Source organism: Zea mays, chromosome 1 (genome assembly GCF_902167145.1).
Source record: "Zea mays cultivar B73 chromosome 1, Zm-B73-REFERENCE-NAM-5.0, whole genome shotgun sequence".
NCBI lineage: Eukaryota > Viridiplantae > Streptophyta > Magnoliopsida > Poales > Poaceae > Zea > Zea mays.
The window spans coordinates 203,083,685-203,105,697 of NC_050096.1; the positions used below are offsets into that span (position 1 = coordinate 203,083,685).

General features: G+C 53.1%; 2 protein-coding genes across 2 annotated transcripts; one reads left to right on the plus strand and one right to left on the minus strand.

The window, feature by feature from the left end:
- Positions 1-377: 377 nt before the first annotated feature.
- On the plus strand, positions 378-2,323 carry LOC100273820 (uncharacterized). Its single transcript, NM_001353582.1, has 3 exons — positions 378-1,288; positions 1,393-1,673; positions 1,775-2,323. Exons 1-3 carry the CDS (start codon positions 541-543, stop codon positions 2,009-2,011), a joined length of 1,266 nt encoding a protein of 421 aa, NP_001340511.1. The 5' UTR covers positions 378-540; the 3' UTR covers positions 2,012-2,323.
- A 3,330-nt stretch (positions 2,324-5,653) lies between these two features.
- LOC103643134 (nitrate reductase [NADH]-like) lies at positions 5,654-10,524 on the minus strand. Its single transcript, XM_008666285.2, has 4 exons — positions 9,400-10,524; positions 9,167-9,307; positions 7,380-7,612; positions 5,654-7,264 (listed from the first exon to the last, which is right to left on the minus strand). Exons 1-4 carry the CDS (start codon positions 10,403-10,405, stop codon positions 5,924-5,926), a joined length of 2,721 nt encoding a protein of 906 aa, XP_008664507.1. The 5' UTR covers positions 10,406-10,524; the 3' UTR covers positions 5,654-5,923.
- Positions 10,525-22,013: the final 11,489 nt, after the last annotated feature.

The following is a 22,013-nucleotide window of genomic DNA, read 5'->3' on the forward strand; positions in this document are numbered from 1 at the left end:
GGAATTGATGAAATAAAACTAGACAATGACGATAATCAAGAGAGAGAAAATGATTTTTTGGATTAAAACAGCCCGCATTGACACAGACAGAGGCAGGCCGACAGGTAGTGCCGAAATGTGTCTGCGTCGGCCCACACGAAAAACTGGATCGTCAAAAAAAGCTAGCGCTCCCGCCTCTAGCCTCTCTCGCGAGTCGCCAGTAGCAGTGGGCGCAGCCGCCCCGGCCCGGCCCGCCAAGCGGCAGGCGCCAACTCAAAAAAGGTAGTCCGAAACCTCCCGCCACAACCACCCAAGGTTTCGACTTTCGAGTTCGAATGCCCAGAGCAGGCAACGAAATCCCCCCGGAACGGCGGCGGCTCTCCCCACTCCTTTTAAATTTCGAAACCCACCACCATCCCAGCAAACACAAATCGCGCACGCTCCCCAGTCCCCACACTCCCCATCCAATCCGCGCACACCAAGCCCCCAATCTCGGCCGCCACTCGCTGACTAGCTGCTCCGGCAACAGTCCCCCCCGAGGTACGAGGGTGCGACCGCGGCATGGACACGCTCCCAGAAGGCGTCGTGCAGCACATCCTCTCGCAGCTCAGCAACGCCCGCGACGTGGCCGGCTGCGCCGCCGTCGCCCGCTGCTGGCGCGACTGTGTGGCCTTCCTTCCGTCGCTCTATTTTCCGCGGGGCGCCTTTGAGGCCTTGGCCGGCGGACCGGCGTCGGCCGTGGCCTTCGCCGACGACGCCATCGGTCGGATGGTCGACGCCGCCGCGCGCCTCGAGGAGCTCGTCGTGTACTGCCCCTTCTCCGCGTCCCTGCTCCCGCACTGGCTCGCGGCGCGGGCCGCCACGCTGCGCGTGCTCGAGCTACGGATGGACTCCGCCGCCGCTGACAAGTCGGGGCACCTGAATCTCGATTCTATCGGGGTGGCCGCGGGCCTCGAGGAGCTCAGGCTGTGGGGGCTCACGATGACGCGCGCCCCCGCGTGGGGCCGGATGGAGCGGCTCCGCGTGCTGGAGATCGTCAGCGCCATCCTGGTAGACGCAGCGGTCAACGACGTCCTCGCCGCCTGCCCCAACCTCACCGACCTCTCGCTGCTCGGGTGCCAGTGCGACGGAGAGGCGGTCATCTCGCTAGCCTCGCTCGAGCGGTGCCGGCTCGACTTCCTCGGCTCTGGCAACTCCTCTCTCAGGTTCGCCGCGCCCCGCGTCGAGTCCCTTGAGGTCCAGGGTTTCTCATTTATCTATCTGCAAGGTGGCAACCGTCTCAAACATCTCACAATCTCCAAGAACACTGGTATGTTCCGGTCTTCCGAAGGGCTCTTTTGCGTTCCCTTGCAAAACAGATTTGGTCCCTTTCACATTGCCTGATGGTTAATATACCAAAAATGGATATTTTAGGTAGTGTGCATCATGTCGAGATGGGGAAGCTCCCGGAGCTGGACCAGCTCTCGCTGCGCGGCGTCCAGTGGAGCTGGGGCGCCATCAGCTCGGTGCTGCAGTGCGCTAGCGAGGTGAAGCACCTGGTGATGAAGGTCGAATTCTCCGGTGATTATGACACGCTGCAGCCGTTTCCGGAGATCGACCTCGTCGAATTCTTCAACAGCCACCCGAAGCTTCGCAAGTTCGAGGTCCACGGCGCCATGTTCGCGGCGCTGAGTCAGGAAAACAGCCTGAAGAATGTAAGCCATGTCATACAGCTTCTATGCTTGCAATATTTTGCTTCTGGACTTCTGGTTGTTGTATGGCCTAGCTAACTCTGTTCTTCCAAATTCCAACGCAGTTGGATTCAAGGTTCGTGATACCTTTCTTGGAGCAGGTCGTGGTCACCGTGCGGTCATCTCTCAATGCTAAGCAGAAGCTGAACACCCTCAAGTCCGTTGTCAGGTACAGCGTGAGGCTAAGAAGGATGATCATTAGGATCTCGCAGATGAAGAATTGCCATGCTGCTGGAGATGATTTCTTTGAGGAGATTTGCAAGTTCACTTACATGAACAGTGGGACAGTGTGCATAGAGTAGAGGTGTTGCTGCATTTGCCATTCTTGAAGTGATTTAACACTAAATCAAGGCAGTTTTTACCCATGCTGTTTGCTTAGGACAGTTTACTGGATAATTCATTGTTTGTTTTGTTGTTCACCGAGCTTGAATGTATCCTGCACTTCAGGCTTGAAATCGTTTGGTTCTATTTGTCACTAGTCTAAGTTTTGCGCCTGTTAACTGCACTGGTAATAAGTGGCTTTGGTTTGTTGCTGTTCTTTGATCCAAGCAATTTTTCCCATTTGGTACAATCTAGTTTGATATAATAAGAAATATATAGTTGATTGTTGCCCTTCAGCTGCACATTATTCAGTGGCCGATTGACTTTATCGACAGAACTGTAATCTAACGACATTGACACTAATCCATTTTTACAACATACAGCAGAAACTGCATGATGATAATGTGTCACATCAATGAAAAATTCTAGATATTCATAGGACTATCCAAATAGTATGCACTCCAGTTACACATACAACCTATGATCTATGAATAAAAAATCAAGCAAAGCTGTTGATCTACATTTTGCTACTAAGTGAACCTTCAAATTGTTTATTCTGTGATTGTATGTGGTTGATCATGTTTCCAATATATTTTTTTAGATAATAGAAAAAGTTCTGGCTTTCCTCTCCAAGAGGTTAGGGCCAACAATAAACAAGTACCATCCACGAAAAGACGCACGTAACAACCAACAAAGCATCTATTACATGGTAAGGCTGAGTCCAGTGCACAGCCCTCCTCTCGCCCCTGCCACGTCAGCTCTCGCCTCCACTCTCGCCCCTGCTGCTCCAGTGCACAGGCTGCAGCAGGCTACAGCCTCAGGCTATAGCCACGTCAGTTTTTCTATTTCAGAATTAAGTAATTCACGCGGATTTATTTCAACGCTCAGAAAACACACAACATAATATTTTTTATTAAATTAAAAATTATAAAGTACATAATAATTAAAATAAAATGACATGATAATTAAAATAAAATTACATAACTCTAATCGGACTCCTCGATCTCATCCTCATCTTCCTCCTCTTCACGTTCCGCTTCCGGTTCCTCTTCTTCGTCATCTAGCAGACCAAGTTCTTTTTCGACCATCTTTACGGCCCTGACATGGGTACGTCTTTCAACCAGGTCCATATCTCTGGTTTATCGGCCCTTTAGGATGTTCTATTGCTTCAAAAGCTTGGCCTTCACTAATCCACCCCACAAGTTCTTCATTTTGAATGCTTCACTTGTTGATTCGCTGCTCGTGGCTTCCTTCCCTTTCCCCTTCGTCTTTGTCTTTCGCGCAGCCGCCTTTGCCCTATCACGCCCCACTGGTCGGGGCACTTCCTCCTCGGTGTCTTCAGTGCCTCCAGAACTATATTCACCAGAGACTCCGAGTCGGGTTCTCTTATTCGCAGTCGAATCAGATCCACTACCAAGACCATGCTTTGCTGACCACTTGGGCTCGTAGCGAACAACTTGCCACCAATGATGGCGCTTAAATGGATGCCCCATTTTACCCTCGAACCTCGCCATTGCTGCATCCATGACCATTACATCGTCAGCTCCGCTCTGACGCAACCTTTCTTCTTGGAGGTAGAATCCATTGAACTTGGTCACCTCCCGGTTGTAGGTGACCCAATGATCTTTAAGTTGCTTGGCGGTTCAATGACGGATAGGGTCGGAGGTGGAGTTATATGTTGCCGCTATTCGACCCCAGAAACTTGATCCGCTCTTATTGTTGCCGGAGATGGGATCATTAGAATGCATAAACCAAGCATTAACTTACAATAAAACCTATAATATAAGTAAACTAAAAAAAATCAAGATTAAATAAATGAGAAACGATTCACTCACCAGCTTTTCCTCGTCTTCCTTCGTCCACTCTAGCCTCTTTGGACGCTTTTCCTTCGGCACGGGATTTTCCTCAGCTTGGTTTTCAGATCCAACAGATAAAGGTGCAACTGGAGGAGGTGCTCCATACGTAGGTGGAGCATATGGATGAGGTGCTCCATACGGAGGTGGAGCATATGGAGGAGGGGCGTATGGAGGTATCTAGAAAGAAGCTTGACTTCCGTCCGCAGCAGGTGGGGGAGGGGCATACGGACGTACCGGGAATGAGGCTTGAATTCCGGCTTGGGAAGTTGGAGGTTGACCATATGAAGACGGTGGATATTGATACAAATGATAGGGATAAGGGTATGGTGGTGGACGCGCAGCCGAAAATAGTGCACGGGGAAGTGAGGCTGAAACATCGGAGCGACGATGTAGTGAAGAAGACTCATCTAACGGAAGGGTTGTAGGTGACCCATCAGACTGCAAGAGATCCGTGAAGGTGTTCAAATCTGGGGACCAACCCAACATTGTGTGAAGAAAGGGGAGTTTGGAAGAGAAAAATGAGATGAAATGGTGTGTGGAATGAGCTCCACCCGGGTAGGGGTATATATAGATGGATTGGGGATGAAATTTGTGATTTTTTGCAATTTTTTTCGAATTTTTTGGACTCCAAACGGTCAAAAACGGCTAGTTGCAACGGCTAGCACACGTGGACCAATCAGAAGCCGCCACCTCACTGTCGCCCCTCGCTCTCGCCCGCGAAGACGCCATCGCCAACGCGTCGCCCCGCTCTCGCCTGCCTATCGCCTCCCTCTCGCCCGGCGTGCGCTCCAGTGCAGGCGAGAGCGGGACGATATCGCCCGCTCTCGCCGGGCGGTGGCAGTAGCGCCCGCCAGGTCGCTCTCGCCCGCCTCCAGCCCCGCTCTCGCCTCCTGCTGGGCGCTATCGCTCTCACTATAGCCTGCATTGGCACCAGCGTAATGGTTGTAAATCGTGAACCAACTACTAAAAAGAAAACAAAGCCACCATATCGACAGTCTATTTGAAAAGCTCCATAGCTCGCAAAAATCTGTATGGCGATTGACTCCAAACATCTGCAACTTGCTATTATTAGATATTTATCTTCATCATTCCTTTGTAGATTGCTTCAAAACCTTAGCCAATGGGTGCCTCTAAAAAAATCCTGCAAATAAGTGAGATGATAGTTTTAAATAAAAAGCAGTCAACTACAAAGTTATACATTTTTTTAGATACTACAACTTTCATCCATGCAAGACCATTTGAAAAAAAATAAAAATAATTTCAAATTATTTGTAGATGCACCAAGGTAAGAAAACCGCCACTACAGATATATATTTATTGGTGTTTTTAAGAAAATCCCTAATAAGAATTATGTATTTACACTAGTGGTTTTCATAATAGGCAGCCAATAAAAATCTTACGTTTACTGATGTTTTTTAAGAAAACATCAAAATGTAAATATATGGTTTTTATTGACAGTTTTGTTAAGAATATTAACAGTAAAACACATTTACTATAATAATTCGTGAGCATGGCCTACGGTTTTATTTTTACTGTCACCTATACATTATATAAACCTCCATGCACCACAATTTTTTTTTTGATGATGCACTAGTTTTTTTAAGATATTCCCGTCTGATGCCTAACAGCAAATAGCTGAATGCCAGTAGTCAAGGGCGGATAAAAGCCCCGTGACCCCGGTCGATGGCCTAGGTCATGACACATACATCTCTAGTTATTTTTGTTGTCAGTAAACCAAAAAATATATAATGAAACTGATCCAGAACGTGATTATATGCTGACCTCTAGTATAAACAGTCTCCTCATATTTCAAAGTTCCAGATTCTAAAGGGGAAAAACATGAATGGCCTGTCTATGTGCTTCTCTCAAATTCTAGGCTATAGCAGAGTACAATAGTGTTAAGTGTACACGACTTCACTATAATCCTTCCAATATATGATTCCCATGCATCTCACGAAAATTTACGCTGGCAAGTCGGCTAGTTTTGGTGGCACTACATACAGATATCTATGAAATTATTAATTTGCTGCTACGGTCTTAGAACACGACGAAAGAATTGGCCATGTCATACTTCATCTTCTCCAAGTTGGGGGAGACAGCGAACTGGATCATCGGCGGTGGCCCGCAGGCAAGGGCCAGCGTGTCGTCACCGCCTTCCGGAACGTGCTCCCGCAGGACGTCCTCCGTTACGAAGCCGACGCTGTACTTCCACCCCTCCTCGGGGCGCTTCACCTGGTCGACCACGTACCACACCTTGAGCCGGTCCGGGTACTCGGCCGCGCACCGGTCGAGCTCGTCGCGGAGGAGGATGTCGTCCTCCGTCCGGTTGGCGTAGACGAGGTGCATCTCCGTGCGGTCCTCCGGCTGGTCGCGCAGCACCGCCTGGATGACCTGGTACATGGGCGTGATCCCGCTCCCACCGCAGACCATAGCGAGGCGGCGCGCGTAGCGGTCCCTGCCGTCGATCACGAAGCCGCCGCGACCGGTGTACTCGACGTGGCCGAGCGGGCCCTTGACGTCGATGCAGGAGCCGAGCGGGAGCGAGTCCAGGTGCTGCGTCATGAGCCCGCCGCTGGGGAACTTGGGGTGCTCGTCCCTGAAGTACACCTTGACGAGGAGGTCGAAGTGGCCGACCTCGTCCGCCACGCTCGTCGGCGTGTACGCCCGCATGCACAGCTTCCCGTCGATGCTGGCGCAGACGGAGACGTGCTTGCCGATGGGCAGGCCGAGCGCCTGGTCCGGCGACGGCAGGGAGAAGCGGAGGAGGCGGACGTCGCGGGACAGCTCCGTCCTGCCGACGAGCCGGCAGCGGACCTTGTCGCGCGGGCCGGAGAGCGCGGGGGCCGGGGCCCTGGCGGCCTCGCGGATGGGCGCGAGGAGGTGGGACGGCAGCGCGGAGCCGCCGTGGACGGAGCTGTCGGAGGTGCCGGTGGCGATGAGCTCGCCGACACGGTAGGCGTCGAGCAGAGCCTTGGCCTTGTCGGAGTGGATGGCGTCGAATTCCTCGGTGCAGTCGGTGCCGGCGTTGATGAGGATGCTGTCGGCGCCGCCCGGGTGGTCCCTGAGGAACCTGGTGCAGTCGTAGACGTGGCCGTGGACGACGACCCACGCCGAGTCCCGCGACGCGTGCCTGCTCACCTCGGACATGGTGAGCTGCTGGTGGCCGCCGTCGGTGGTGCTCATGAAGGGCGTGGACGTGCTGCGCTTCAGCCCCGGCGCGGCCGCCTCCGCCGTCTTCTCCAGGTGCTTCTGCCGCGCCATCCAGCCGCCGGCCTGGTTGCCCGGCTGCGTCGGGTGCTCGAACACCAGCCCGATCTCGCCCCTGTGCGGACGGCACACGTTCACCTTCACCTTGAACCAGCAGTTGTTCATCATCCCCTGTGCCGTGCGTGCCAAACAGCGAAACAGTTGTTCGAGCGCCATCGTCAGAATAAATAATCCACCAGGAACAGATGAAAACTTGTCAGTATATATATGTATGTACACAATGTACCATGAGGTTCCATATGAGCCTCTCGGGCTGGGTGTTGAGCGACTGGTCCCATGCGCGCACGGCGATCTCCTTGGCGCCGAGGAGGTCGAGGACCTCCACCTCGACGGACCAGAAGCACCAGCACCAGTACTTGCCGTACTTGTTGGGCTTCTCCGGGTGGGCGAGGTCGCACACCAGCCATGTCTCGCCGCCGTCCAGCGTCACCTCTACCCGCGTCACCTTCTTGCCGCCGCCTACGCCGCACCAAAACACCGAGAAAAAGCCGTAAGGTTCATGACACTTTCACCGTACGTCTCTTCTACTGTCGACGGCACCAGGTGAAACCTAAATGTTGGCACAGGCCCACAGGCCACAGCTAGCGCACGGCTATCCCGACAAAACAACACTAGTGACGGCTTGTTCCTTCCTTTCCAGATTCGACAAGTAATCCGGCGGCGACCTCTCCGACAGTCGCAAAAGCAAAAGTAATGGGGCGTAGTAGCAAACTACTACCAACTTGTGCATGGTTTTCCTCCAGCACCCGGTTCCCACAAGCTTCGACTTCTATAATCTGTGGGACTGCTGTTGAGAATCTGTGCTGCTGCCTGCTGCTGCTTAGATATGGCAATGGAGATCCGATCCCCGATTCCCCGTGGGGAATTCCTCCATTAGAGGATGGAGATGGGGAAGAAACTTCCCCCGTGGGGATATAAACTTGGAAAATTTATCCCTCGACGGGTAAACGGGGATGGGGACGGGGAAACATTCCCCATCCCCGTTTCCCGAGGGGACCCGTTAAACTTGCACGTGACTATGTTTTGTGTACTAGTTAACGACAAAAATAAATAATTACCTTATCAAGAGACCACTAATTGTATAAATGTGTTTATTTTGATGTATGCATAATGATTTGTTATATCTGACAATGTGTATAAGTGACAATATTTAACATTAATAGTAAAGTACATATGTCTTAATTAAAATTTAAACGGGGATGAGGATTCCCGTTGGAGATTTATCCTCGCGGGGAACGAGAATGGGAAAGAAATGTTCCTCGCAAGCGTTCATAGGGATCTCCGCGGGAAAGTTTTTTCGTTGCGGGAACGGAGATGGGAAGCTATTCCCCGTTGCCATCCCTACTGCTGCTGGTGAAGTAGACAAGCTACGACTTCTAGCATGAAAGGGTCAACTACTTGTTCGCAGAATGCTTTTTAGTGTCCTCAGTCAGTGCCCCCCATGCCATGCATCAGCGGTCAAAAGTTCAGCGTCACCGAATTGAAACTGCACGCCTTTCTTGTTAAGCCATGTATACCTTTTAAGTTTGATGCTGTCAACATACGTCCCTGGCAGCTCCATGTTTACGATCTTCGTTGCGCTGTTAAATTGCTTGTCCATCATCGGTTATTTTTAAACTGCTTAATTAGTTGAGTCGTTGCTGTCCGCTGCGTATTGTATTCGGTGGTGAGACTTAAAATTTGTTTTTGGGAAATGCCTTCTTTCAGGCATGTACCTAGCTTCATGGCAGCACTAGTCATGCGTGACTCCTACGTTTTTCCCCCCTTGACGTATTAAGAATATGACCCAAGTAGTATCAACAGGATACAAGGTTACGAAGTACATCTTGTAACAGCAATTTGTTGGGTGAAATTAAATGTAATTAAGCCGTGCCAAGGCGCCGCTATGAATTTGGGAAAACAAAAGAGAAAACGGCGCCAAGTTCCATATTGAATTTGTACTAGCTAAGTAAGTAAGTCGTATGCCAAAAGTACGTAGCTAGGAAAAGTCAGCGACCGCGTATGTATACTTACCGGAGTAGGCGTATCCTTTCATGGTGTAGCCGCGCTGTGTGGTGATGCCGTTGATGGGCAGGATCTCGTCGTGCCCCGGCGTCGTTATCACCGAGTTTATGTTCAGCTCGTTGATGATGTACTCCGGCTTGTACCACCACGCTGCTCATTTTGCAGCAGCAAGATCAAAATCCCGTTTCGCTTGCTTGCTTTGCTTCCGATCCGTAGTAAACAAACAAACAAACACTAGTTACCCTCAGCGTTGGCGAGCTCGGCGTCGACGTGCGACGGCAGGACGCGGTTGTCCTTGTAATGGTAGTAGTTGTCGGACTCGGCGGGGGTGACGACGATGCGCTTCAGCCACTTGACCATGCGGCCGCCGATGCAGCCCGGGATGATGACGCGCACGGGGAAGCCGTGGTCGGGCAGCAGCGGCTCGCCGTTCTGCATGTACGCGAGCATGATGTCGCGCGACGGGTCCAGGGCCCACTCGCGCGGGACGCTGGTGCCGTACTTGGACCCGCCGCCGCCGCCGCCGGGGAGGTCCTCGGCGCCCTCGAAGCAGACGTTGAGCGCGCCGCCGTGACGGGGCGCGACGCCGCAGCGGCGGAGCACGTCGCGGAGGCGCGCGCCGCGCCACACGGACGTGGACACGCCGGCGGCGCCCCAGCCGAAGCCCGCCGTCTGCCGCACCATGTTCTGCTCCTTGCGCCGGTTGCCCGCGCACGCCAGCGTCACGGGGATCTCCACGGCGGGGAAGTCCCGCGCCAGCTCGTCCATGGTGAGCCGCGCGGGCCGCCTCACGAGGCCCGTCACCTCCACGGCCCACGTCGCCCAGTCCCCGCGCGGCACGGCGCCGTGGTTGCGCACGTAGTGCAGCGGCGCCGGGGTGATGAAGCCGTGCTGCATCAGCCGCGCCAGCGGCGGCTCGCAGTTCAGCGGGTGCTTCCCCGTCAGCCGGACCAGGCACGGGTTGCGCTCGACCCACGCGTCCGCGGTGCCCTCGTCGCGCGGGTCCTGCGCCGCCGGCTCCACCTCCAGCTGCAGCTGCGACCCGTACAGCTCGCGCCAGTCATCCTGCTCGTCGTCCGACGACGACGCATCGTCCGACGTGCTGCGGGGTGGGGAGACGAGGGGAGGGAAACCGCAGCCGCGCGCGGGCGAGTCCGCGCGCCGCGGGATGTGGCTCGGCGGGGGAGGGTACGCGCCGACGCGCGCCGGCTCCAGACGGCCGAACTGCCGGGGCTCGACAGCGGCCATTTCGGTTCAGGAGAGGTGTTGCCTGCCGACTGCGTTCTGGTTTCTGGTGATGAGCCCAGCAGTTGTAGCTGGCCTGGAAGGAAGGCTGCTGGAAGTGGCTTGGTGTTGTTGTCTGTGCAAGGCAGTACGACAGGCGGCGGCTCATAATATATACACACGGGCGCAGGTGCTCCAGCGTGACATGGCGCCTCAGAGTCAGTGTGCGCCACAAGTTTTTCTACACCCAGCTGACCACCAAAAATAAGGTGGGATTCTGTGATTATTGACTGACTTTCATTTTAGGCTCTGTTTAGATGAATTAGCTAACTATTAGCGGTTACTAACTAGCTTGTTTGGTCTAACTAAGGGCATGTACAGTGGTGTTTAATGTGGGGGCTCTTAAGGTGTTTTAGGTGGTTATTTGCAAAAAAAAAATCTTAGAGCCGTCTCTCCGTGAAGAGACGCCTCTGGCTCGTAAACCAAGTAACAACAGACGCCTCACTTCCCACTGTACGAATTTGTTGTCTGTTCTATCGATCTGATGCTATACAAATACATTTAATTCTGTATTTATTAATAGACTACGTTTATAGACACTCCATTGTACAATAGAGTCTCTTAGTTGTCTCCTGTGCTTGGAGAACCGTTTTGGTGTCTCTCCACTGTACATGCCCTAACGATATAATTACCATTTGGGTAATAATTAATAATTAGTTAGACTATATCATTTGGCAAGAAGAACAAAAGACACACACCTCGTTCGTTAGTTAAGTAATTCCTTAGATTTGGCTTGTCTACATTTGCGATTTGTTCTAATAAATCTATCGATAAAATTATCCGTGAGTTTCTTGTAATAGGATTCGATACGGATGGATATTGCTTATTTCGTAATTGTTTTCATATTTTTTCTCTTCAGTTCAAATCCAATACATATATTATCAAGTTGTGTCGGATAAAATTTAAATAGATATTAATATCTTGTACATCCAACTTTGAGAATACATATATAGATAAAAGTTGGATACAGATCACATATTGAGCACCCGGACTCGAATACGAATCGAACCTTTTTGACGAATCGAATTTGAATACGGACAAATAATTATCCGTACCATCTACACCCATATTACCCGTGATAACTTCAATAATGGTCACAACTAGGTTATTGTTCATCCATTTATATGCGATTTGGTCTGGTTTCTGAATTTTGATCCTGCAGCAGGGTGTTTAAGAGATTTTTGGCAGAGCTTCACGAGCTCTTAATTCATACAAAAAAATGATTTTCTATCTCTATAAAGAGTAGGTCAAACACTCCGAGTTCACTAAATTTAAATTTAGAGAGTGTTTAGTTTCTAGAGACTAATTTTTAGTCTCTTTATTTTATTTTATTTTATTTTAGTCTCTAAATTATTAAATACAGAAACAAAAATAGAGTTAATTTTCATATTTAATAATTTAAATATTAAAATAGAATAAAATGTAGGAACTAAATATTAGTCCGCAGAAACCAAACACCGTATTAGATTCACCTTAATAGTAGATCTATAGGCCATGTTCGCTGTTTTTAGAGCTGTTCAAAGAAAGCTTCGAAGCGGTTTCGTACCTCTGCAAAGTACTCACTTATCGTCTCTGTTTGCTCATCTCCTTTCTCGCTCGCTCCACCGACAGAATTCGCGCGTTCCTACCGGGGCGTGGCCCGGCCCCCTCGTCGCCGGCGCTACTGCCTTGGCCTCGCTGGGAGCGCGGCGAACGCTGGAGCAGGCGAGCGGGCATCAGCCGAGCGAGCATCACTGCATCAGGAAGACATAAGCGAGCAAGTCTGCTGGCAAAGTATATATTTGTTCGTTTACATGATACGATTTCTAACTTTTTAATTGCTAATCTGGAATGATCATCCGTGCAAATTTTTAATCCTGTATTTCACTTTGTACCATTGGACGATAATTCGGGAGGTCCAGCAGCTGTTGACGAAATGCCTGGAAGGTTTGGTCTCATTTAAGCACTGAATTGTTGTCGGTTGTCCTTGTAGCCTCTGTGTCCTTTTCTTGTTCTTGTATTGAAAAGTTTACTGATGGTACTTAGGTATTGTTGCATTTCCATTTTACCTAGAAGATCATGTGATTTTTGCCAAACCTGGGCACTCTTGTTAGAAGGGATACAACTATATTGTACTACTTGCAAATTCTAGTTTATGTTTGACAGTTCTATGCGTTGGCGAAACTGCTTTGTGATGCAGTGAATCATTCCTGCAACCTACATCCTGCACAACCTTTCCGTTCCTGCATTTGTTTTCGGAAAAATGTGAATAGAGATATTTATTTTTGGACAACAAAGTTCGATTGCAGCTGATCTTCACTTTGGCATGCTGTGAACCCAGTACTTCGACTTGCTAATTGAACTGTTGTGAATTAGTTTAAGTTGTCCAATTCTGAATTTCGTTGCATGATCTATGTTGGAGAGAAGTTTTCTGCCCGAAGGTCCTGGATAACCAAAACAATTTCTTATTGTTATATCAGGAGAAAGGGATTGACATGGTTTGAAGGACCACGACCACTAAAAATAGAAATTGTATATGAACTTGATCACCATAAATAGAAGGCCCCCGGATAATCAAAACAATTTCTAATTGTATATGAACTTGACCACTATAAATAGAAAGACAGTGCGACCGCCAGAATAGTTAGTCATTCTCGTGAAATCTGTAATCGACATTGCCGAGGATTGTTCGGTAGTGAATTTATGGGGTTTCACGAGACCGAGAACTAAAAGTAAAGGCGCAGGAGACTCGAAGATTTACACAAGTTCGAGCTCTCAGTGTGAGATAACATCCTACGTCATGTTTGTGGTGGTATCTATTGGCTATGCAATGTGATTAGATGATCCGTTGTCTTAGGGCGTTTAGGTCCTCCTTTTGTAGTTCAAGTAGGGGCGTCATTTACAAAATATGGATCTAGCCCGGTTACAAGATATGAATAATAACCAAACCTAGCTGATTCCACCCTTTTTATTGGGTACCTAATCTCTATCTGTGTATGTTTTCACTCTTATCAACAACCGGGTGTTGTCATATGTACATGGATATCAATATTATTATCTCCTAATCTCGTAGGATCTCTAGAATATTTATCTTTCTAGAGCTTCCTTGCGGATGAGATCTTACTCTGATTGTGTGTGCCGAGTTACTAGACACTCGATTGAGCCCATAAACCCACCTGTTATGGCCTTTCACGTTGGATATCTCTAATATATATCTTTAACAGTAGCCCCCGAGGCTTATTTGGTCGAGTTATAGGGTCAGGAAGAGAATACTCGGCTCTTGAATCTTCTTGTATAGGTGAGCCTTGCTGTGCCTAAGTTGTTATCTCCTTTGTCCTACTAATCTCTGGCCCTGTTATTCATAAGGATGACAACGCGGGATAGGTTCGGGACGGGCAGTGGGTTTTTTGGATTCGGCGAGGATGGGAACGGGTCTACATTTTCTCTCGGAGACGAGACTAGACGAAATCATGAGACAAAGGGAGGCGAGCCCTTATAGTACAAGGTAAACACCATATGATCAATGTTCATGGGTTCAAAAAAGAAGGCATCACTGTTTATGGGTTCTTCGAAAAAAAACACCACGCGCGCTGCATGTAGACCAAACTCAGCTTTTGGATTATTGGATGAGATGGACGTAACAACTTGCATTGCTCTATTTGATCGCATATGCGAACATCGAGATCCAGTTGCTTATTATGCTGCTTCCCATGTTAGCTACACGCTGCATACGTACGCAAGCGCAGTATATCCACCAATAGATTGGGAGTATCGACGCAGTCCACAGGCGAGATCTCTCCTAGCTCTTTCTTTAGTTAGGATAAATACAAACCCATCATCCAATCGGCAACCGCGGCACGTACGACTAAACGTTGTTTAAGGGCATATATAATGAGTATCTTAAGTTGTATCTTATACACTGTGTCTTTGTCAAGATACATGTTTTGAGTTTTTTTACATTCACCCTCATAGAGACTAGCTGATTGGTCACTTTAATTTATTTAATGCTCTAATTGGTACAATGAATATCGTAAGACACATGTTTTAGACATAATCACTGTATTATGTTGTATTTTAGTTGTGTCTTATACTTAGAGTACCGTACAGCAGTGTCTAGTTTGTAGTTTGTACATGCCCTAACCCATGTATGTTGTAGCTAGCGGTGCCAGCTAGCTAGCTGGCCAACCGGCCGGCCATGCACCGAGACACTACGTACTACTGGCCGGGGCGATCCGTCCATCCTGACCAACCGCCGCCGACCGAGTGCCCGCGCACGCACGCTCCGGCCGGTACCCACCGATGAGTCGATGACCCGTGTGGCCGGCCAATTTTTAACGCAGCGGCCAGGGGAATCCAATCTGAGTCTGCTGGTTGGTGCCTGGCTGGTGGCAGCTAGCCCTAGTAAACCCCGGTCGCCGGCAGCGGCAGCAGGTTGCCCGTGATTTGATTACAGTGAACATAAAACAAACAAAAACTAACGTTGTCAGATACTCCTGTTAATAACTGATTACGTCGTCGTAGTAAAATGGCCCAACCAAACAGCGTATAAAAGATATATAGCTGTTTCAAAATTGTTTATCTCATTGTCGCGCCCGTCTCATTTGTTCAATTCCTGATGACTCACAGATTGCTAGATATCATAAGAAGAAATATAGACTTGTCAGATGAGACATCCTATACCAACCTAGGGACCAAAGAGGGTTAGGAATTCAGAACATAGATATTCAAAAATAAATGTTTGCTAAGTAAATGACTTTTTTTAAATTGATTAACGAGGACGGGTTGTGGCAACAATTGTTACGTAATAAGTATCTCTACAGATATCCTCTGACGAAAGTGACACATAGACCTGGTGATTCACAATGTTGGTCGGGTTTAATAAAAGTGAAGGATATCGTTCTGAACCTAGGAAAGTTCATACTAAAAAATGGGGAACATATTAGGTTTTGGGAAGACAAGTGGCTAGGATATCAACCATCTATGTCTCAATATCCGACTCTTTACCAGATTGTGAGACATAAAAGTGCCACAATGGCTACGGTATTGGATTCAATGCCTCTTAACGTCTCTTTTCGTAGAGCTTTAGTTGGTCCCAACCTCATCTCGTGGCATAATCTGGTGGCGCGCCTCATTCATGTTCAATTATGTGATTAAAAGGATAGTTTCAAATGGAACTTAAATACCTATGGGCTCTTTACAGTTGAATCTATGTATAGGTCTCTAATAAATAATGGGAACGTGTTTCACCAAAAGCAAATTTGGAAATTAAAACTACCGCTTAAGATTAAGATTTTTATGTGGTTCTTATTGAAAGGAATGGTGCCGAAGAAAGATAATTTAGCAAAACGTAATTGGCAGGGTAACAGAAAATGTGTTTTTGTAATTCAGATGAATCCATTGAACATTTATTTTTTGACTGCCATTTTACTCACTATATGTCGGCGTTTCGACCTCGGGGGGTTCCTGGACCGACGAGTAAATTGTCGCCGCGTGCCCCAGCCCAGATGGGTCGGCGCGAGACGAAGCGCGAAGGGGGGAAAAGCCGGAGGGAGACAGGCGTGAAAGGGGAAACCCACGGCCTTCGTGTTTGTCCCGCGCCCAGGTCGGGTGCGCTTGCAGTAGGGGGTTACAAGCGTCCGCGCGGGAGGGAGCGAGAGGCTTACGCGCGCGCCGTCCCGTCCTTCCCCGCGCGGCCAACCCTCCGTAAGAGGGCCCTAGACCTTCCTTTTATAGACGTAAGAAGAGGGTCCAGGTGTACAATGGGAGGTGTAGCAGTGTGCTAACGTGTCTAGCAGAGAAGAGCTAGTGCCCTAAGTACATGCCGTCGTGGCAGCCGGAGAGGTTTTGGCACCCTGTTCGTGTGATGTTGTGGCCGTCGGAGGAGCGCTGGAGCCTTGCGGAAGGACAGCTGTCGGGGCTGTCGAGTCCTTGCTGACGTCTCCTTGCTTCCGTAAGGGGGCTGAGAGCCGCCGTCGTTATGGAGCACGCGGGGCGCCATCATTATTTGTTTTACCGGGGCGAGCCAGATGGGACGCCGGTCTTGTTCCCCGTAGCCAGAGCTAGCTAGGGGTAGGGTAATGATGGCCCCTCCTGTGACGTGGTCGGTCCGAGCCCTGGGTAGGGCGAGACGGAGGCTCCTCCGAGGTCGAGGTCGAGTCTGTCTTCCGAGGTCGAGGTCGAGTCCGAGCCCTTGGGTCGGGCGAGACGGAGACCGTTGGCTGGGGCCGAGGTCGAGTCCGAGCCCTGGGGTCGGGCGAGGTGGAGTTTGTCGTCTTCCGGGGCCGAGCCCGAGTCCGAGCCCTAGGTCGGGCGAGGTGGAGTTCGTCGTCTTCCGGGGCCGAGCCCGAGTCCGAGCCCTGGGTCGGGCGAGGCGGAGTTCGTCGTCTTCCGGGGCCGAGCCCGAGTCCGAGCCCTGGGTCGGGCGAGGCGGAGTTCGTCGTCTTCCGGGGCCGAGCCCGAGTCCGAGCCCTGAGTCGGGCGAGGCGGAGCTTCCTATGGCGCCCGAGGCCGGACTTGGCCGCTGTCAGCCTCACTCTGTCGAGTGGCGCAGCAGTCGGAGCGATGCAGACGGCGCTGTCTTCTTGTCAGACTGGTCAGTGGAGCGGTGAAGTGACTGCGGTCACTTCGGCTCAGTCGACTGAAGGGCGTGCGTTAGGATAAGGTGTCAGGCCACCTTTGCATTAAATGCTCCTGCGATACGGTCGGTTGTCGTGGCGATCTGGTCAAGGTTGCTTCTCGGTGAAGACTGGGCCTCGGGCGAGCCGAAGGTGTGTCCGTCGCTTGAGGGGGCCCTCGGGCGAGACGTGAATCCTCCGGGATTCGGCTGCCCTTGCCCGAGGCTGGGCTCGGGCGAGGCGAGATCATGTCCCTCGAGTGGACCGAGCCTTGGCTTAATCGTACCCATCAGGCCTTTGCAGCTTTGTGCTGATGGGGGTTACCAGCTGAGATTTAGGAGTCTTGGGGGTACCCCTAATTATGGTCCCCGACAGTAGCCCCCGAGCCTCGAAGGGAGTGTTAATACTCGCTTGGAGGCTTTTGTCGCACTTTTTTGCAAGGGGACCGGCCTTTCTCGGTTGCGTTTCGTTCCGGTGGGTGCGCGCGAGCGCACCCGCCGGGTGTAGCCCCCGAGGCCTCAGAGGAGTGGTTTGACTCCTTCGAGGTCTTAATGCGTTTCGCGATGCTTTGGCCGGTCTGATAGTTCCCTCATGCAAGCTGGCCGTAGCCCGGGTGCTCAGTCGAGTTCCAAGTTCTCGGGCTGGTATGTTGACGCTGTCAACGGTTTGGCCGGAGCCTGGTTTGCAAGAGCAGCCCCCGAGCCTCCGCACGGAGCGAGAGGACGGTCAAGGACAGACTCGACTTTTTTACATACGCCCCTGCGTCGCCTTTCTGCAAGGAGGAGGGGGGGGGGAAGCGCCATGTTGCCCTCGAAGGGCGCCAAACATGGTGTCTCCAGTGAGCTGCTAACGGGTAATCCGAGTGGACGCCCGTGCCCCATTTGTTAGGGGTCGGCTAGTGGCCCGGAGGCGCGCTCCAAAAGTACCTGCGGGTGATTTGCCGGACCCGGTCCCCTTTTGACGGGGTCCGAGGGCTCGATGCCTCCCTCTGATGGGATTCCGTTACAAAAATCGTTCCCGTTGGTCTCGGAAATGTCCTAGGGTACCTCGGGAGCGTAGCCCGAGCCTTGGTTATGTATCGAACGTACCCAGGGTCATCCCTCGCTCTGCGTCTGAGGCGGCTGTCGAACCCTTTCGAGGGCCAGCCTACGAACCCCTGATTAGTAATGGGCGCGGAGCCTGAGTGGCCTGAGGTGGCCGTTGAACCCTTCCGAGGGGTCGGCCTTCGAACCTCTGACCAGTAGTGGGCGCGGAGCCCGAGCGCTCTGAGGCGGTTGTTGAACCCCTCCGAGGGGCCAGCCTTCAAACCTCTGATCAGTAGGGGGGCTCGGGGCCCGCTTCCTTCGCGGAGAAGGATCCCTTTCGGGGTATCCCCTTTCTCGGTCCCTGTTGTAAGAGAGAGAAAGAGGAAAAGGAAAAGGATACAAAATCGAATGACGTGGCGCACCTTTTTTGACGCGGTCATTACAGCGGGAGCGAAGCGTCGCCTGCTTCGCCCGCCAAAGGTGCCGCCCGTCCTGCCGCAGAGTTAATGCGACAGGACAAGTGGTTCACGGGGCGGCCGTTGCGCGTGCGCGAGCCGTTCGAGGAACGGGCGTTTCGCTTTGAGTTTTGAATCCCGCGGTGGGTTCGGGTGAAGTGTTGAATGGGTCTCGCCTGGGCCTTTATATATTCGGGAGAGGGACCGGTGACGGTTCTTTGCTCTGCTACTTGCCTCCTTCTTAGGTTTTTGCAACCCGAGGGAATAGCCAGAGAAAAGGAAACTGCTCACCTAGTCCTTTCCGCCGCCACCTCCTCTGCTTGGTGATGGCCGACTGGGTGACCATTGTTCCGCCGCGCGACCCGTGGCCTTTCTCCACCGTCACGACGGATGACCTGGAGGCCCTCGTTGCTGAGGGTTTACTTCGCCCTCTCTCCGGTGACCCGCAGCCGGAGTGGATGCCCCCCCCGAGCGGAGCCGCCCCGTCCCCGCCGCCGGGGTATGTCGTGAGCTTCGTCTCCTTTCACGAGCGGGGGTTCGGAGTGCCGGCAAGCCGTTTTATGCGGGCGATTCTGCACGTCTACGGGGTGGAGCTACACAACCTCAGTCCCAACTCCATCTCGCAAGCCGCTATCTTCGCGGCGGTTTGTGAAGGATACTTGGGGATTGACCCTCACTGGGACCTGTGGACTCATCTCTTCTTCGCGGAGCTTTTTGCCTTGCCGACGGGGGAGAGAAGGGTCCGCACGGCAGTGCGGGCTGGTGGCTGTATCCTCCAGCTGAGGCAGTCGCGGGTGCCGCAGTATATCCCCGCCATCCTTGCGTCCTCGAACAAAGGGTGGCAGCGCCGATAACTGGCGCTACGGGACCCCACACGACAGACAGAAGAATCTCCAGACCCTTCTGAAGGCCCTTGGGGAGTTGCGGAAAGGAGGGCTCACCGCTGCGGGAGTGGTTGCCGCCATTCATCGCCGGAGGGTGCTTCCCTTGACGGAGCGGCGGCTGCCGCTTTGGGAGATGACGCCGGAGGCCGACTTAGAGGGTTTGCGGATGTCCTCGGATCCCCTTCCCGTCGACGACCTCCACAGGCGGGTAGCCGTCACGTTGGGGAAGCCGGACGCCGGCGCCCATTCCCAGCCCTTGATGCGTCCTGACCGCGGGTGTGTGTCCCTGGTGAGTGTCCGCTCCTTCTTTCTCCTTGCGTCGAATTGCCCTTGGTTCTCGCAGCCGAGACTTCTCGTCTGTCTCTAGGAGGTAGAGCATCACAAGCCTTCCCTGCCACCGGTCCCGGAGGACGCGGTGGACCGAGCTACGCGGAGGGTTGCCGCGGAGAAGAGGAAGGAGAAAAAGGACGCGAAGAAGGCTCGGGCCCGCGAGCGGATGCGGACTCGGGGCGCCTTGGAAAAGCTCCATCGTCGGCAGGAGAGGGATGGGCTTCCGAGGGAGCCATCGCCGGAGACGCCTGATGACGACGACGACGATGAAGACGACGATATGGCTGCCCGCCTTGGCCTCAGCCCGGATCTGAGGCTGGGCCAGGGGTCATCAAGCCAGCTCCCGAGCGGGCTGGTGCCGTCAGTATCCGGGGCCAGGACGTCGGGGTCCCGGTCCGAAGAGCGGGGGCAGACCGAGGGGGCACTTGACCCCTCGGCCGGGGAAGTTGAGGCGACCCCGGGGAGTCAGACCGGGCTGCCTGTTCCCTGAGAACCGTCGCCCGTGCCGGCTGCGCAGGAGGGCGATCCTCGGGTCGTCGTGGCTGCTTCTGAGCAGTCCGTCCCTCGGGTGCCTTGGGCGCCCAAGGCGAGGATGGTACCAAAGCTGGCAGCGAGGCAGACCTCGGTGGTACCTTCGGGGATCGAGGTTTGAGAGACCTCCCCACAGGCACGGTTGATTATGGCCCGGAGTGGGTAAGTATCTTAGGATATCTTCGTCCTGGCTCCTCCTTCGTATGTCCCGACCCTGATTTTCCTTTTCTCCTTAGCAAGCGGAGTCACGGTCTGACCGATCTGGCTCCCCGGAAGGTCCTCAAGATGGCGTCGGCTTCCGCAGCTAGTGCCACGCCGGGACTCGCCGGCCAGCTGACCTCCTTGCCAGTCGTCCCACAGTGGGGGGCTCAGGCGGCACCAGTTGCCGTGGAGCGAGCTCCCGAGGTTGGCTCTTCTGTCGAGGCGGCCATCGCGCTGAAGGAGGGTGCTGGCGTGGCCATGGCCTCGGGCCCTCCGGACATGCTACCGGCGCTGGCGCCGGCTGCTGCCGAGGCCGTTGCCGTTCTGGCCGTGGAGCCACCCGTCGCCGCCGATGCTGAGATGGCCGAGGCGTCGCTACTTGGTGCCTCGGAGGAGGGGGGCGCGGGACCACGACCTGTCCCGTCGAGCGGCAGCCTTGTCCCCGCGCGGCGCAGTCCTGAGGGGCGGCACCAGTTGCTCCGGTTACGGACCCGTGGGGCCTCGGATCCCCTCTTCGTTCTCGACGATGAACGGGAAGAGCAGTCTTGGGACGGGCTCCGCGAGTGTGACGAGGCAACGGTGGGGTCGCTCCGGTTGACCTTGGAGGTCCTTTGCAGGGACGTTCCCAAGTTCCTCCAGGTAATAATTTCAGGCATACCTTTCTCGTGATCGAGGCGTTCTTTGTGACGCCCCGCTTCCTTCCCTCAGGATCTGACGGATCTGAGCGCCGCCAAGTCGTCGTTCATCCGCCGCAAGGTCGATGTCTGGGATTCGCTGCGGTCCCTGAGGACCACGCTTGCCAGGGCTATGGCGCGCCTCTCCCAACAGAGCGCCGAGGTGGCGGACCTTCGGTTGCTCTGTGTCGATCTAGGAGCAGAGGCAGCAGCGGCACGTGCAGAGGCGCAGCGGCGGCAGTCGGAGCTTGACCAGGTCACCGGCGAGCGGGACCAATCTCGGGGCCGGGCCACCGAGGCTGAAAGCCAGGCTGAGGCTCTTGGAGTCCAGTTAGCCGAGGCGTCTGCTCGGGCTGGAGCCCTTGCAGCAGACCTAGCCGTGGCCCAAGCCGCCTCCTCGGAGCAGCGTGCCCGAGCCGGAGGTATGTCTTGGCTGTTTTAAGTTTTTGTTTCAGCTTGGTTCCTCAACTTGTGTTTGAGGTCTTCCGCTTTGGCTGTTCGCAGAGCTCGAGTCTGCCCTTGGTAAGTCTACCAAGGCGGTTGCTCAGGCGGGCGAGCAGAGGGAGGCCGACCACGCGGCCATGTCTGAGGCCATCTCGGCCTTCTGCCGAGTCTTTGGCTTTGACGATGTCCCCTCGGGAAGCTCCCCTCAAAGTCGCCTGCAGGCCTTGGGCGACCATGCGCGTGACAGACTCCGCGAGGCTCTGCATCACGGCGTCAGGTGGGCCTTCGCCGTGCTCGCTTCCCACTATGTCGTGGATCTAGAGCGAGTCATCGAGGGGTATTGCCTCCCCGACGAAGATGAAGCTGGCCTGGCCGAAGTCCAAAGGCTCGACGTGGCCGCCGCGGGCCCAAGCGCGGTGCTGGCATCCATCTTTG